The sequence below is a fragment of the Bidens hawaiensis genome, unplaced genomic scaffold (genome assembly GCF_021521415.1).
Source record: "Bidens hawaiensis isolate Kalapana, Puna unplaced genomic scaffold, B.hawaiensis_p1.1 tig00022894_1, whole genome shotgun sequence".
In the NCBI taxonomy this organism is placed as follows: domain Eukaryota; kingdom Viridiplantae; phylum Streptophyta; class Magnoliopsida; order Asterales; family Asteraceae; genus Bidens; species Bidens hawaiensis.
This window is the reverse complement of record NW_027493580.1, coordinates 258,066-276,655: the sequence shown is the minus strand read 5'-3', so window position 1 is coordinate 276,655 and position 18,590 is coordinate 258,066. Positions and strand designations below refer to the sequence as shown.

The window sequence follows — 18,590 nt, the reverse complement described above, 5'->3', positions numbered from 1 at the left end:
CTAGCTGGATCCTCAAACTGAATGAGTTTTACTCGTCAAAAGGCACCTAAGAAAACTCTCAACCAAGGTGTCTTTTGACCAGTGGCGGAGCTGGAAATTTTTGTCTATGGGTTTGGGATTTTTGATGTTTGATTCTTTTCCGGCGCCAAAGTTTTCGGGTCGGTCATTCGGTCAGATAAATAAAGAGTCATATAACTATCATAACAAAAACACATCATTAACATTCAAAAATACACAAAGTCGTATTAAATAGAAAGAAAGAGTCGGTCGGCCGTTGTTGTCTGGTTGAACTCCGTCAGATGAGTGCATGAGTGTTGAGGTCGTGAGGCGATGGTTGAAGCCCCGAGACGAACTGACGAAGACGATGAGACGAAGAACGTACTCTCCTGGTCAATAAATAGAACCGGAAGTTGGCCGGTCTTGTTTTTGTTTTTGATTTTATATTTAATTATTATTTAGGTATTATGTTTAAAAAGGTTAATTGGGTTGGGTTTGTTGATCAATTCTACGTCGAAGGCCTACTGGCCAATTTATAATGTTTGTTGGTAATTTTTATAATTTCTTTTAAGTTTTCTATATTTTATAAAAGAAATATTCATTACTAAAAAAAATTTTAACTAAAATTTTCATAATCAGTGTAGGGATGAGCGGATACCAGTACTGAAATGTTCAGTTCAGTACTGGTATTGAAGGCAAAATTTAGGAAATACCGGTATCGGTATCAGAAACTCAAAAACTTGGTATCGATTCGGTACACCAGTACTGGCCCGTTTTGCTCATCCCTAAGTTAGTGGGTTCGAATGTTTTTTTAAATGATACCGGGTTCGTTCACCGTAAAAGAATGAGTTCGCTTATTAGTTCCACACTACATGTTGTATATAAAACCGATAAAAGACCGAACCCGGTGTGGACATTGTGGCTCCGCCACTGCTTTTGATGACGAGGCGAGAGTTTTTTCATTGATTGATGTTAAAATAAATAATAATAATAATAATAATAATAAAATGGTTTATAGTGTAGTGAGTGTGTTTGTTATAAACCCTAAATAATAAATATCGAGCGCAGTCTTGCTCCCACAGCTGCTGCTGCATCATCATCATCATCATCTCAATTCCTGTGTTTCAATAATCGTGAGAAGAAGAGAGAATAATATGCCTCCAAAAGCTGGGAAGAAGGAAGCACCAGTTGAACGTCCTATCCTCGGCCGTTTCTCTTCTCATCTCAAGATCGGAATCGTTCGTTATCTGCCACTTTTCATTCTTTTTATACACACTGTTTCCGATCTAATTTACTGTAATTCGTTATCAATATGTTTCTGTTATGTTACTATAGCTAGTTGATTTGAGTATTATTACCAAATGACCAACTTTAACCTTTTGCTAGGGTTTCCTGATGTTGATACTTGATAGAAACAGTTGTCATATTTTATCTACAATCTGACTATTACTAATTAGTAATTAAGCTGCTCGAGATCGCCTTGTCGAAAGCTTGAATGAGCTCGACCCTATATACTAGCTTGTTTAGTAAACGAGCCTGTTATTTAGATTGTTTTAATTTTATATTTGTAATATCATTAATGTATAGTTTTATAATACTTATATACATTTATTATAAAATAGTTGATAAATAATAAACAAGTTGAGCCAGAGCTTGAAAAACTACTCACGAGCTGAGCTTTTGAAATATAGCTCGAAACAAGTCGAGCTCGTGATTAAAAAGCCGGTCTCGAGCTTAGAGTCATAGACAAGCTCAGGCTAGTCTCATTTACACCCTGTACTGCTATATTTGCTGATTGTTAGAAACAGATGTATGCAGATGTTTATATCCAATATGAACTTATTTTGTTATATACTGCTGTTGATTTCAGGTTGGACTGCCAAATGTTGGGAAATCTACTCTCTTCAATACCCTCACTAAGTTGTCGATACCTGCTGAGAACTTTCCATTTTGTACAATTGAACCTAATGAGGCGCGTGTCAATATTCCTGATGAGCGGTTTAATTGGCTTTGTCAACTGTTCAAGCCAAAGAGTGAGGTAATATACATGCACTGCCTTTTCTATATACAGTTGTGAACTCGTGTATGTGTATATATACATATCTTACTGTGTTTATGTATCGAGTTATGCACTGTTATAATTCCAAGTATGCCAAATTGCTGTTTGAATCTCACACTAATTTAAGTGAGTTTTTGGCAGGTCTCTGCATTTTTAGAGATACATGACATTGCTGGGTTGGTGAAAGGTGCTCATGAAGGACAAGGGCTTGGAAACAATTTCTTGTCTCACATTCGTGCCGTTGATGGCATATTCCATGTTTTACGTAAGATATCATTTTTGTATTCTTCTTCTTAGACTACTTATGTTAGGTCATCTGGGATCTGTTTGTCATGTATATTGATGATCATACATCAAGTTATGCGATTTGTGTTTGGATCTTATCATGCATGAACCAAGTTTCAAGGCACTATGCATATTTCATTCTGTTGGTTACATTTGCTTTTTTGTTATATTTGTATTGATAATAGGTGCATTTGAAGACCCTGATATTATACATGTTGATGACTCTGTGGATCCTGTAAGAGATTTAGAAGTTATAACTGCAGAGTTGCGGTTGAAGGTATGCCATCAGATTATATGAGCTCAATTTTCTGCCTTTATGTTATGTGATATCAAAGTGTCTTGTTTTTGTGTCTTTCTTGTTGATTATTATTGCTATATAAACTATCTTTCTTTTTTTACATGTATGGACACTATATTGTCACAGTTGCAGTGTTCATCTCTTATAAAATGCTTTGTTTTACAAGAGAAGACAGTTATTTAAACCTATTTTTTGCTATCTCTGAGCATATAGTTGGTAGGCTTTAGAGCCATATACTTGTAACCTTAAGATTGTAAAGATGAATGAATTGAGTTATATTTTTAGTTTCTTTCTGTTTTATCCGCACCTGATACTGAATTATAGAATGTTTTCTAATGTTAGTTATACAACTTATATATTTTCTTTTATATGGTAAAGGATATTGAGTTCATGGAAAGAAGAATTGATGATCTTGAAAAGAGCATGAAGAGGAGCAATGACAAACAGTTAAAAGTAGAACATGAAGTGTGTTTGAAGGTACTTTATACATTTAAAACCTATCTAAATCAATCAGAAAGGACACATCTTTATTAATGAAATTACTTAAGTTTTTTGGTCTATTTTCTGCAGGTCAAAACCTGGATCGAGAGTGGGAAAGATGTCAGGTTAGGGGACTGGAAAGCTGCTGAAATTGAAATCTTGAATGGTTTTCAATTGCTCTCTGCGAAACCTGTTGTTTATTTGGTAAAATCATAAGGCACTTTAACATATCTTGAAACATGGGGGTAGTTTTTCTTTAACTTGAACATGTGCTGTTTTCTTGTGCAGGTTAATATGAACGAGAAAGATTATCAGAGGAAAAAAAATAAGTTTCTTCCCAAAATCCATGCTTGGTATGCTTGATTATCAACAATAGTTCACTTGTCATGGTTCTAAAGCATATTAGAAACTCAATTTCATTATGTTTGAATTTAAAGTACAGATTTGGATTTTTTTTATTATAAATGTTAAATAAGTACTTGTTTTTAGGGTGCAAGAGCATGGAGGTGAGCCAATTATCCCTTTCAGCTGTGCTTTGGAAAGAAATCTTGCTGATTTGCCAGAAGATGAAGCAGCAAAATACTGTGAAGAGAACAAGGTTCAAAGGTTAGTTTAGATATAATTTTTATGAATATACAAATAGTTGATTAATTATACTCTTTATTCAAATATGTCATCCATTTTGACAATAACAACTGCATCTTTTTGTTTCTTTTTTTGTCACAGTGCTCTTCCAAAGATTATAAAGACTGGATTCTCTGCTATTAACCTTATATACTTCTTCACTGCTGGCCCTGATGAGGCAATGCCTTTTTTTTTGCCTTTTTTTATCTATCAGTTGTAACACAAATTATAATTTTATTTCTGAATAAGTATATAATCTGAAGTTGATGTAATATGCCCCATGTAGGTGAAATGCTGGCAAATTAGAAGGCAAAGTAAGGCTCCTCAGGCAGCAGGAGCAATTCATACTGATTTTGAAAGAGGGTTTATTTGTGCTGAGGTAGTGTTTTCTTTTATTTCTTTTTTTCCCCCTTCGTAATCCGCAATTTCATAATTTTTTACAAGATGTCAAATCGAGGTTCTTATTTTTTTAAATCTAGATTGTTCTTTATCGACTAATGGTCGTTATGATCATACTTTTATACGACGGTCATTGTTTTTACTATTCTTTTGAGGTGCCATGTAAGAAACTTTTACAAAATTCTATACAAGTTCAAAGTTTTTATTGGTGTTTTAATTTACATTAAATTTTCAATTAGCGTATTAGTAATTGTTAAACTAGAGATTAAAGAGTGAAAATCGAAAGATCTGAGATTTCACTTGGGATTTTGCAGGTTATGAAGTTTGAGGATCTTAAAGAGCTTGGAAGCGAAGCTGCTGTAAAGGTATTTTTTATTAGTAACTAATATTAACATATATATTTTACATTTTCCCCTGCGGGGTTTCATTACATATTCTGAACAAACATTTATAAAAGATACAATTACAGTTTTATTGTATATAAATAGTTAATGGTTTATGTGATATGTATAACTATTATTATAAATGTGTTAAACATGATTACAAAACAATCTTGTTACATCAAAGCATTTGTTTAACAACAATAACTTTTGGCTCAATTTGATTGGGCCAACCCACAAACACTTTTAATTTTTTTGGAGTTTATAAATAGTTAATATGTTAAATATGATTACAAAAAAATTTTATTACAAAAAAATTCAAAATTTTAACCAAACATTACCTTCAGCCTGTTTGATCATTTCATACATTTTATTTTTTAGTTAGGGCCAATTCATCCATGAAAACTTGCATAGTATTGTATTTACCTAACTGGAAAAATTAATATCACGTATACCCAATCTGAAAATGAGTATATTTGATATTATGATTCTTTATTGGATAAATATGATATACAATGTTTTGATCTGATATACGAAATTATCCCCTTTAGTTACATTTGTTGGGTTAACTCATTTGAGCTCGTTAAAGATAAAACAACGGGTTGCAATTGTGATTTGTCTTGATGGTTTATTTTTCAGGCTGCTGGCAAGTACAAGCAGGAGGGCAAGACTTATGTGGTTCAAGACGGTGATATTATATTTTTCAAATTTAACGTCTCCGGTGGCGGAAAGAAGTGAGGCGATGGTGGGGTTTGTTATTCTGCCATTTGATTTGCTTGCTATCCACAATTTTATCTGGATTGTGTACCAACTTTGTATTATCTAGAAACAGTTTTTTTTTGGTACTAATGTTTTTTTGACATAAGTTGTTATCCTTTGTTTGAAGATGATGTTGCTAACATTCTGAATATTTTATGAAATATAGAATGGCATGCATGTACCAAATTATCAGTTGTGCTTTGTTACAACCGTTCATTGTTTGACACGAAGCTTTTTGATGTAATAAATGAACGAGCATGGGCATCATCTTCTATGGGCATCATCTTGTTTGTTCGTTACGTTTATGATTATGAATGTTCATAAAGCGATTCATGATCAGGAGAACGTAGATCTGTTCGGTTCTTTGTAGGAGACAAGGGTGAATGCACACTAAATCATTGATTTTGTGACGGTCCTGTTTTAAACTTACTTTGAATTTTGATTTTGATGAATTTGTGTGTGTCAAGTGTGAACCTTTGTTGTGCATACAAGTTGGAGGTAGGGCTGTAAACGAATCGATCAAACACGAACAGGGCCTTGTTCATGTTCGTTCGTTAAGAAAATATTATGTTCACGAACGGTTCACGAACACTTACCGAACGAGATTTTATGTTCGTGTTCGTTCATTAAGAAAATTAATGTGTTCATGAACGGTTCACGAACACAAACAAACACAAATAAAACCGGTAGAGGCTAGAGAATAAGACCGATGTATTCATCAATGTGAATATTGAAAGCCCGTAAATGAATCGAATGAGCACGAACAAGGACATATTCGTGTTCGTTCATTTAACTTTATAAATAATCGAACAAAAATTTATGTTCAAGTGCGTTTATTTAAAAATGGACATTTGTGTTCGTTTGTTTAAAATCTAAACTAACGTAACTAAACAAAGATAAACGAACATAAATAAACATATATGAACCAATATGAATGAACACAAACAAACATAAATATGAAAACACATAAATGAACATAAATTAACAAATATAAAACCTTTAAGCGGATGACATATCCAGATAATATTTAATTATTTTCTATTAATACATAAACGAACGTTCATGAACATAAATTAAACGAACACAAATTTTGTGTTCATGTTTGTTCGTTTATTAAATAAACGAACTTCTCGCCGAACGGTTCACGAACAGTTCACCGAGCGTTCGGTACGTTTACAGGCCTAGTTGGAGGAGTAAAAATTTAAAATGGACCATAATTTGAAAATATATTTATTATTGTTCAAATGTAAATACTTTTTGAAGCTGTACTCATAAATAATTTATTATTGTTCAAATGCAAATACTTTTTAATCTTTAAATCATATCGTTTTTAACTTATTTTTTCATCCTTATCATTAAAAAAATATTGCTTTTACTTATTTTTTAAGAACTACTTGCACGAATGGAACCTATGGCTTAGCTAAATTACAGTTACAATTACAGGTCCAGCGCAAAGCGCAAGTCCTCAATACTAGTTACTTTTAAATACTACTTAGCTAGAGCCATTAGATTATAGCTTATGTAAGACTAGGATTGTGTGGTTTGTTGGTTATAAGTCAATAAGTCAAAGTAGTCTTGAGGGTTTTGTTTGTATTCTTGAAAAAGTAGAGGGACTGTAGGTGTCATTGTATAATAGTGATATGAGTTAGTTAGTCAGTCTGTACTTCGGTATTAACGTTCAATAACAGTATCGATTGATTTGTGACCTAATTATGTTCTCTCTCTCTAATCTCTCTTTCTACCAGTTATCAGATTGGTTCCCTGCTCTCTAGTTTTCATTAGGGATGTGATTTATATCGCAACCGGTAATGAAAATACTGACACAAAATTTGAACAAAAATGATAACCGAATACCATACCGATTCTATTGGTTCAGTGCGGCCCTCTCTTTGGTACCGGTTTAGTATTTTTTTTTCCTACTCTCCATTATTCGTATCAAATTCATTGTAACCGAGGGTAATCAAGAAACCAAAAAACATATAAGATATTAAGATTCACTCATAATCAAGAAACAATAATACCAAAACTAAAATATGTAAGTTGTCCGAAAAATCGTATCAACTTTGACAGAAAAACAAGAAACGTAAGGGTATCGATACCTGATACCCAAGTAAAACTATATATTTTCCAATCGACACTAAATACCGAAACATCAAATGCCAAATTTGAGAAAAATAGGTACCAAATACCGTACGTTTCGGTTCGGTACGAGTACGATCGAAAAAAATGTCATCCCTAGTTTCCATCGACAAATGCATGTTGGCATAAGCCCCATCAAAATTACCACTTTTAGTCCTTTTTGAACGATTATAAGTCGCTCTAGAAATGTTTTCATGGCTGTCACATACAATGTCGAGACCGACCATCAAATTTCTCATCTTAATGTAAAACTGAATCCAAACAACACTATCAAACTACAATTTTATTGAAAAACCCAAACAACATTGTACTAGCTCACCACCATCTTAATGTTTGTCGGCTCTTGGGATGTCAAGATCCTTAAAAACCGGGCTGTCAACTCCAACTCCCATTGCATTCAGCCCGTTGTCTACATACAAAACCGTCCCTGTAATGGCTGAAGCCAGAGGTGATGCTAGAAAAGCAGCCGCATTTCCCACCTCCTCTGTTTATATTAAAATTATTTAAAGCATCACATAATTAATAAATTATATATGTGCATTATATAGTGATGGTTCAAACTCAGACTCACCTGCTGATAGTTCCTTTTGCAGTGGTGCATTCTCGGATGAATAATCAATCATCATATCAATAAAACCAATCGCCTTTGCAGCACGACTTCTTAGTGGTCCTGAAGATATGACCAACAGATATTTTTAGGGGCAATTTCATATATACCCTTACAAACATGAAAAATACCATATATGCCCTTAAAAAGTATTTAAAATATCGGTTATACCCATTCAATATAACAATTTAATAAATGACCATTTTACCCATATCTTTCAAACACTTCAAATTATCATATCTTTGGCTTAAATTTTTATTACCCATTTTAATAAATGACCATCTTACCCATATCTTTTGAGCACTTCAAATTTTCATATATACTACCAATTTTTAACTTAATTTTTTTACCGATAAACAATAATTTTCTCAAAATATATCATCAATGTCAATCAAAATACAACTTTAAAATAAGGTTTATACAAATATAATGGAAAGGGGTAGAATGGTCATTAAGTAAAATTCATTAATATGATATTTTTAGTTTTGGTTGGGTGTATATGAAAATTTTCAAGCTTATAAGGGTATATATGAAATTAACTCTTTATTTTTTATGTTTAATTTGTCTTATAAACAAATTATTTTCTGTAAAGTGTCGGTACCTGCAGATATTGTGTTTACTCTGATTCCATGCTTTCTTCCAGCTTCAAATGCCAATACCTGTGTTTCATAATTAATAAATATTCTCAAAAGTTAATTTAATAATAAAAAAAATCAGCATGAATAAAAAACCGAGATAGGGGAACTAACTTGTGTGTCACTCTCCAAAGCAGCCTTGGCTGAACTCATACCTCCACCGTATCTGTTTTTTAAAGTGAATAATTTTAAGTCTTTCTTTTTTCTTTTCTAAAACAAGATTCAAATGAAACAAAAGTTGTTAAAAAAAGAAGAAATTATTTAATTACCCGGGTATGATTCTTTCAGAAGCAATGTAGGTCAGAGAGATTGAAGCACCGCCTGCAATATGCCAATTAAGTTGACGTTTGAGAATTAAAAAATGAGTTTGACTTAGACCAGTCAAAAGAGATGAGAATGGTACCTGGGTTGATTATTGGGGCAAAATGTTGGAGCAAAGATACGTAGGAATAGCTTGATGCAGAGATGGCAGCAAGATATCCGTACCTTGATGTTTCTAGAAGCGGTTTGCTGACCTGCAAAGTCAAGGTCAAATGGTTGTTGACTTGATGCTGGTAGTGTTTTTATCTTAAAAAGGTCTAATGAGCCAAATTGGGCAGTGTGCGTGGTGCGATTTTAGGCTAAAACCAAAACTTCGGTTTTTGGAGTTTTTAAAATCTTTCAGTTTTGGTTTCAGTTCGGTTTCGGCCATTTGAGCTTGAAAATTTTAGGCCGAAAAAAAGTTGGAAAAAATAATGAATTTAGGTATAAATAAGTTTGTTACTTGTAAAATAACAGACTATTATACATTAGACCAAAAGTATTTGAGTTACATATTAAATTCTTATAAATTACTTGATATAAAAAATAAAATAAAAAAAACAAAAATTTAGGAATTTAGTTCGGTTCAGTTTTTATTACATGCAAAGCCAAAACCGAACCGTTAGTTTGGTTTTCACAAAAACCTAAAACAAACTGTCGGTTATTGTTTCAGTTCGGTTTTCTCGGTTTGGATTTTTCGGTTCAAATTTTTGGTTTCTTGCACACCCCTAAAATTGGCAAACCTAGCCTAAAGAGGTACATGTCAAATAAGTTAAACAGGTCAAACGAGCCAAATCATCAAATTCAGCTAAAAAAACATATCAAATGAGGTGAATAAATCCAACGGGTCAATATCTTAGTTTTAAAAAGCGCAATTCAGGTATTTTTATATTTCTCTGGCTCAACCTCGGGGCCCGAAGTGAACTTTGAAATCAAAGCCCCCTAAAGTGTAGTAAAATATTGTAGGTAACTATTAATCATGTACTCATGTAGTGTATTTATGTTTATATTACCATTTACAAATGTCAAAAACAGTTAAGGCCATTTAGAACTATGTTTTTAAGTCAAATAACATTGATAAACATGCGATTAAGCTTCCTTACTGAACATATATTACCCCCAAATATAGGAAACATATAAATATGAAACCTAAATAACATAATATTTGTAAATAATGACCATTGATCGTGTTTACATAATCTTTGTCCTTTAGATTTCATCAGTCTATGTCTATTGATCGTATGGGGAGAAAACATTTTTGGCGAGGATGCTTAATCACATGTTTAGCATGTTACTTGACTACAAACACAATTCTAAATGGCCCAACTGTTTTGACATCTGCAGATGGTAACCATATAAACATAAATAGCCTACACCGCTACACGATTAATAGTTACCAACTAATTTTTATTACATTTAAAAAAGTCCATAGCAGCCTCAAGTCGAGAGTCCGCTTTGTGGCCCGGCAAACTTTTTAAAACCCAGGTTGATATGGGTTGTGTTTTAAGTTTTAACCGAAAAGGGTCAAATGAGCCAAATCAACAAATTCAGCTAAAATAAGAATTGGCCAAATGGGAATTATGTTGTTCGATGTCTATTGATGCATACAACTATACAAGTTCCTAAATGACTGTATTAGAAAATAGATCGTTATAGTTATGTGGTCATACTCGACACGAACTATTTATAAAAAAGATTAATAAGTTCGAACAAAAAAAGGTTCCACATCATAAAAATTACCAATCTTTAACATGTGCCAACCCACCCATTTTGCTACTTTTACTGCAATTTATGAGTGAAAAAAAATTACATGCATAGATTAAGTGATAAACATGATGACATGTGCTAGACTGCTAATATATTATAATTATCATCAATAAAAAAAGGAATATTGTAAAATATAAAGCATACCTCAGGTCCATTGGCCAATGAATGCACAAGAATGTCAATGCTGCCAAAATCCTCTTTCACAGATTCAGCTACTTCCTACAAAAAGTAAACTTTGACTTTACAGTTATGTTTGACGTTGCATAGAAGCGAGAACAACTCAAATAAGATTAATAAACTGATACCTTAACCGTCCACTTTGAGGACCCCGCATAACGCTTGTTTGTTTTCACCTGCATAATTCAGCATGCATTATGGATATGCGACAAACAATACACCATTCTCTTTTTTTTTCATAAATTACAAGAAGTCAAGAACATGTTTGACTTATGGGAGGGTGAACTTACATCCTCAGGAACATCTTCAGGGGTATCATAAACAGCATCTAATGGGTACACTTTAGTAATTTCCATCAAAGATCCATCTGGCAACCTAAAATGACATGTATGCTTCTTAGCTGACCAATCCTTCTATCGCCATATTATACTAAAGTAAATGAAAAAAACATGATGGAATATAAACACTTACACACGCGATTCGTCAAACTTTCCCCTTCGAAGACTAGTCTCAAATATGTTGAGTGCCTAAAAAAGGTTAAGCGTGATCACCAACAAATCCATTTTCAAGTGACTTGTGGATTGCTATTCTAGAACTAGGATAAGTAACGTACCGGGACCCATGTGCCAACAAGAATCTCAGCACCAGCAGCAGCTAGAGATTTGGCTATCGCCCAACCATATCCATTATCATCAGCTATACCAGCAATAAATGCCCTCTTTCCTGCAGATAACTTCATAGGTTAGTAAATCTAATATTATTTTAAGTCAGGTATTCGACTATTTTCTTGCAACAATTTAACCTCTTAGGTCAACAGGCAGCCCTGGAAGGGGTTTGATGTCACTTGAATCTGACATGGCTTTCGTGATCATCCTTTCAAATCTCAAAGGACTCGATTTGACAGTCTGAGATAACAATTGTGTAGAAGAGATGTGACATGAGCTTTTAAGGCTTGCACATGACCCCCCTTTAATGTTACTACTGAAAACTGCAACGCCCGGTTTTGAAACTTCACGAGCAGAAAAGGCAGAGGGTCTTGCTACAGCAATGTGCATATTAGTAGTAGTCGCCATTTCAATAAGTTATTCTTGAACCTGCAATTCACACAAGAATCATAACAATTAACATGAATAATAATAAAATGCAGATCAAAGAGTTTCTTACTTTCGTCTCCTACATTTACAACTTTTTTTCATCATAGTCAAACTAATTACTTTTCAGTAGGAGTGTGCACGGTTCGGTTTGAGTCCGTTTGGGCTAAGCACGTACCAAAAACCAAAACTTCGGTTTTTGAAATTTTTTAAAACTATTCCGTTTCAGTTAAGGTTAGGTTCTGTTTCGGTTTTTGCCACTTGATCTTAAAAGTTTTGGCAGAAAATAAAGAATTTGGGCCTAAAATATTTTCTTAATCAATAACTAATCGATTATCATATATTTAAGCTAGATTATCTGATCTACATATTTATTAAATTCTTACGGATTTCTTAAAATAAAACTAAAAAATGAAAATCCATAAATTCGGTTCGGTTTTTCCGATTTTAGTTACACGCAAAACCGAAACCAAATCAAATCTTCGGTTTTTACGAAAATAAAAACCAAACTGTCGGTTCGCCTACTAGGTTTACAAATTTGATCATCATAATCAAACTAATTACTTTTCTAATCGAAAAAAAAAAACGACACAAACTTTTTCAAATTGCATTAATTTTATTTGACATAGTTATCATCGTCCTTTTCCCCTATACTTAAAACCAACTCTATACAGTTTCGAATCGAAGAAATCAACTTATTAACACTCTAATCTAATCGACACTCCAGTTCATAAAGTAACATAGCATTTCATATATATAACCTAATCTGCATTTTGCAGCTCGAACCTAATAAAGAAGGCTTACACAGATGAATGCAATTACAATTAGAAATTGAATTAACAACATAAATAACAGATCGGAAGTAAACCGGAGAATGTAACATAACATAAGTTGAGTGTTGATTATTATTATTACCTCTCCGATCAGGGATAATATTAGTTTCAAGTTTGTGTGTGTGAGTGTTTGTGTAATAATAATAATAATAAGTATATAAATAAGTGGGGGGATGTTGGTCGATTAAAACAAAGAAGAAAGAAATAGTTGTTGAGTTGAGATGGGCTTCGTGAGGGCCGTTGGAGAGCTTTGGAAGTATCGAAATAAATGACAGGTGAGAGATTGGTGAGACTGAAATAGTTGGCATTTCAAACAATAGGGTTTATACCATGCGGGCCCATGGGTTCATAAGTGTGAATTTCTTGACTGACACGTTGGATGTAAGTTCATCTCTTCGGTTTTTGAATGGATATGAAGAAAACCAGAGGTTTCCCCTCTAGTGAGCTTAGAGATGGAGTAGTTGTTTCACGATAGGATGTTTTAAAAACAGCTTCGTGCAAAGTTACTAAACATGAGAAGACGTGTCTTAACAGTCAATATGTGTTTATACCTTTTGTATTAACACTTTTGGTTTTGCTCGTGCTGAGATGCGGAGTTACTTAGCCAAGTTCAATGGGTTATGTATAGTAATGTTTTGACTTCAAGTTCAATCAAAGTAGTTTTTAAAAGAATGAGTTTTGTAATTTAAAAGGGGGATAACGACGCACAACTTGTTTCCCGTTTTCCTTAGGTTCAGTGTAAGGTTGTGTTTGTTTTTGCTTCAAACATCTGCAAGAGGCTTATGTCTGCGGGCGTGCAGACATAAGCCTTTGAAGACAATTTGTTTAAATAGATAAAAAAGATCTGAAAAATGCTTTTATGCTCTTAAAAAATAAGCTAATATCCACCATCTTCAAACTTCTTCACACTTCTTAACATCCTACCAACACCCAATGTCCAACACCACCACTACCACCCACCGTCCGCCGCACCACCACCATCCACCACCACCACCCATCGTCCGCCACCACCACCACCACCACCGTCCATCTCCATCACCACCACCACCCCCGTCGGCCACAACCACCGTCCACTACCAACACCCACCACCCACCACCGTCCGTCGCCACCACCCACCACCCGCCGCCACCACCACCCATCGTCCGCCGCCACCGTCCACCACTACCCACCATCCGCCACCACCACCACTACCCACCGTTCGGCATCACCACAGTCCACCACTCTCTACATCCGTTCATCACCACCACCACCCACTATCGACCACCATCACCGTCCACTACCACCGTATACCACCCACCACAACCGCCTATCAGCACCACCCACTGTCCACCGCTACCTTTCACCGCCTACCACAATCGTCTACCACCATCCACTTTCATAGTTTGTACACCACCACTCATTTCCATAGTTCGTACACCACCAATTATTTTAGTAGCTTATAGACAATAAATGACTTCTATCCAATGTGATATATATGATAGGTAACTAATCTTCAGCTTATGCAGACGATATCCAGTTTATAAAACAAACAACATTATATTTTCAGATTGCAGACCTTCAGACCATATCTTCAGTTGCAGACATGAAATCAGATGAAATCAGATTGCAGACAGTTTTTGTCTTCAAAAACAAACAACACCTAATATACTACAACAAACTCGTACAAGCCGTCACATAATTGCCACATCACATTTCAAGTTTTTCTCATAGACAAAGACCCCGCCCCACAAACGTTACTTCACACCAATGAAGTTTGTGTCTTCCTTGTCCACTTGATGCCACATAGATTTGGAGTTTGGAGGTTTTTGTAGATGCCCTTATTCCCATAACTAAATAAATATGATGTCAAGAACCATGTAATCCGCTTATACATAATGTTTTAGTAGATTTAACGGAAGAGAGTAAGGGTTATGAAAAGAAGACTAATATTTACATGGTGTTTTAACTCTTCTTCAAAATATTGAAAATGTCTTTTATATTTTAGTAAAACGGTTTGAGTGAGGTTAAAACTAGGGTTGTCATAGCATGTTAGACACAACATGAGAAGACATGATGACCTATTGAACTAAACACGAACACGACATGACAACTAATCGTGTCATTTTTCCAAACACGAACACGAATCTGTTTAGTAACAGGTTAATCTGTTAAGACTTGTTAATGGACCTCTTTAACATACAATGAATAAAACATATTTAATGAAACAAAAATTTTCAAAACAAATATAAATGTCTTAATTAACACATAACCCATCACATATTTGAAACAAAAAACCACAATCCTCAACATATATGAAACAAAAAAACCACAAATCGATAACATACTTGAAACAAAAAACCATAGATGCAAATCATAACATCCATTAAAAATATAATAGCGAGTTCTGACGGGCATTAGTAAAATGTTGTATATAAGTATGACTTTAGGTTTAGGACTTTAGGAGGGCATATATATATATATATATAAATATATATATATATATATATATATATATCTTTTTAAATTAAAAATCCAAACATGTTATTAAGAGGTTAACAGGTCTAACATGTTAGGACATAAATTTTAACATGTCTTAAACATGTCGACTTGTTGAAGACACACAACATGTTAAGCTCAAACCAAAATATGTTAAAACCCATGTCGTGTCGTGTCAACATGTCCGTGTCATAAATTGACAGCCCTAATTAAAACCATTTGACTCATAAGATAGTTTGACGGAGACCACGTAAAAATCTCAAGTATAAAATATTTTAATCCTCAATAATTCTATTCATTTGCTTCAATTTTAGAGAGAAGCCAGAGAGTGAGGGTGAGGGTTGGAGAAAGATGGGCTGCTGATGGTGGTCTGGCATGATGGCCATGTTTTTCAGGTTCAAGTTAATAAGCTTAGAAGGGCCGTATGATTAGGTGTTCGGATGCTTTAGACCATGCCATTATTATTATTATTATTATTAGGGTATAGGCCCGCATTACACATGAGTGAAAAAAACATGTCAACAAATATAATAAATATAAAAAACAAATTCCAGCAACACAAAACTTTTTCAACTTTCGGACCAAAACAATTTACAATGTTTAAATATTAAAAGTTTAAAGTTACAATAAATTAGTGTACACCAAACGACCAAAAAACATCAACAAAAGACCTAAACATGTTCTTTCATATTAAACCACCATCAACTTCTTCAAATATTCTAACAAAAGAAACTCATTTTGTTTCACCATCTGAAAATTTTAAAAAACAATATCATCCAAATTAAATATACCATAAAAATAATAACATGTTTAATAATGAAAGCCAGTGTTACACACAATATAGAAGATATATTAAATATTTGTGACATAAGCTTTCAGTTAATCAAGATTTATTAAAACCAATAGCAACTTAGAAAAAAAACATAAACAGCACCATGGCCATCACAAGATCATTATATTTACATATTGACCCTCATTTTTCAAAAATGTTGAACAATCAGCAAATTAGTCTGCTTTTTTTATTAAACTGAAAACTAAAATATATAAATTACAGAAACATAAGCATAGAAGACCAAAATTAAGCTAACCTGAGTAATGAATGACAACATAACCCCTTTTGACAAATTTAGAGTTTCAGAAAATTCCAAAATTGCTCATGATGCAAAATAATTTAACAAATCAAACAGACCCATAACCAATTCTTTCTTTGACCAGTTAGTAATTTAAAACAAACCATGATGCCCAAAATGCCTTTTTAGAAATTTAACCCACATTAAATTTCCAAAATATCCCGTATCCGAATGTCAAATATTAACTTCAAACATATTTTACCAAATTTGAAACAGGTAAAATCAGTATATGACTCAAACTTTTAACACCCTAACCTTAACGATGCGTGGCTAGGTTTTGAGTGCATCAAATTCATTAAGCATGGTGAAGTAGGGATGAGCAAAATCGGTACCGAATCGGTACCAAAGTTTTAAGTTTCGGGATCGGTACGGTACCAGTACCAGTACGGTACGGTACCGGTATTTTCCGATATTTTACCCTCGGTACCGGTATTATCCCGGTACCGTACCTGTACCGAACCGTATATTTCGGTACTGGTACCAAGAATTTCCGATTTTCGGGATCGGTATTTTCGGTACTGGTACCGGTACCGTGCTCATCCCTATGGTGAAGGTTTGAACCTCTATTGAGCTCTGAAAGTAACAAATGAATTAAACAAACATCAGTTGTATACAAAACATTGAATTGTGTTGGTAAGATAAAATTGTACGAACAACTTGCATTGTAAATGTTTAAACCTTCATTGTAAGCTATTTAAAATAAAATGAAAAAAGATTTAGTGAAAATACTTGTAACATCCTATTTTTATTTTTGGTTATAATAATAAATGAAATTTCGTTTATTCAAATAATGTGTCGTGCATCGGTTTAGATAATAAACTATAAGAGGGCGAGCTTGGACTTTAGAAGATGGAATAAGAGATGGAATGGGCCTTTGGTCCATGGGCTTAAAGGAATATAAATACCCCTTAAACCCTAAACCTTTCCATTTTTATCCATCTCTACACCATAGCCTACAGCTTGAAAAACACACACAAACACCATCCTATATCCCAAGCCAAGATCCGAAGGTGAAAACCCGAGCTTGTTGATGCTAGAACGTGGTGTCGAACCAAACCTATATCGATACTAGATCGTGCTCGTAGACGACTCGTTAAAGGTACGTTTTATAGAGAAACACGTGTTCGTCTTGTTTAGAATCCATAGATATGTAGATATGATAAAAACTAATCAAACGAAACGACTCCCAGTAAAATCCGTTAAAGTTTGATAGATTAATCGACGGTAAATGAGCCGTACGTATAAATGTTCAAATAGCACGGTGTAGAACGCAATATTTGGGTGATTAGTGGATTGGGGTTTGTAGGCGAGGTGAATCTGAGTTCAATGATACCAAAATCATGCTGTTTCATCATGATTTGAGGGATTAATCGCAGATCTAATAGGGTTGACTGCGTCTGTTCTTACCAATTTTGACCTTGACCCCTTAGTCAAAGTTTGGATAAGAACAGATGCTAATTCGTTATTATGAACGGATCAAGATAAAGAATCGGGTAATTCGTTACTCGCCCATTCGTTATGTCAAGATAACGAATTAGCTCACCCAGTTCGTTATGTTAAGACAACGAATCAAGTGATTCGTTAGTTACCCAATTCGCTATGTTAAGATAACGAATCAGATCATGGGCAGATAACAAATTAGGCTGTGTTCAGATCACGAATTAGGCCTAATTTGTTATAACGAATGAGTTAGAGAATAATATAATAATCTAAAAATCCTAATGGAAAATGTGTTAAGACAGTTAATGAAAATAAAATTTTTCCAAGTTAACCTGGCAGCTTAACCCCAGCCAGGGGCTCTGCCCCTTGGACCCCGCTAGAGGCTGCCGCCTCTAGAACCTCGCTGCCAGGGGCGCTGCCCCCGGACCCCCGTTCGTTGAGGGTTGCATGTAAGGCCCCGATCCCCGTGCCCTACATTGGACGTTGGATTTACTCATAATCACAGTTCTAAATATCATAGTTAATTAAAACTTTCGTGGAATAATAATAATAGTCAACCATTCATTACAAATATTTGAACATTGTCTTTTTAAAACATAATAAAAACATAGTATCAAAACATCATTACAAATCTTCAGATGCCAGCCTCTATAATCTTGCCATGTGTCCTACTCAAACCAGCTGTCTCAATCTGTTAACATGCGTGCATACTAA

At 34.2% G+C, this 18,590-nt stretch overlaps 2 protein-coding genes across 2 annotated transcripts; one reads left to right on the top strand and one right to left on the bottom strand.

The window, feature by feature from the left end:
• Positions 1-1,120: 1,120 nt before the first annotated feature.
• LOC143566475 (obg-like ATPase 1) lies at positions 1,121-5,457 on the top strand. Its single transcript, XM_077053167.1, has 12 exons — positions 1,121-1,235; positions 1,868-2,035; positions 2,198-2,321; positions 2,527-2,618; positions 3,018-3,116; positions 3,210-3,323; positions 3,408-3,472; positions 3,609-3,725; positions 3,846-3,921; positions 4,030-4,122; positions 4,457-4,507; positions 5,162-5,457. Exons 1-12 carry the CDS (start codon positions 1,152-1,154, stop codon positions 5,258-5,260), a joined length of 1,182 nt encoding a protein of 393 aa, XP_076909282.1. The 5' UTR covers positions 1,121-1,151; the 3' UTR covers positions 5,261-5,457.
• Positions 5,458-7,473: 2,016 nt separating this feature from the next.
• Positions 7,474-12,160, bottom strand: LOC143566474 (enoyl-[acyl-carrier-protein] reductase [NADH], chloroplastic-like). Its single transcript, XM_077053166.1, has 12 exons — positions 11,709-12,160; positions 11,520-11,629; positions 11,378-11,433; positions 11,197-11,281; positions 11,035-11,082; positions 10,874-10,948; positions 9,066-9,177; positions 8,932-8,983; positions 8,777-8,828; positions 8,629-8,686; positions 7,992-8,090; positions 7,474-7,904 (listed from the first exon to the last, which is right to left on the bottom strand). Exons 1-12 carry the CDS (start codon positions 11,977-11,979, stop codon positions 7,747-7,749), a joined length of 1,176 nt encoding a protein of 391 aa, XP_076909281.1. The 5' UTR covers positions 11,980-12,160; the 3' UTR covers positions 7,474-7,746.
• Between the last annotated feature and the right edge of the window lie 6,430 nt (positions 12,161-18,590).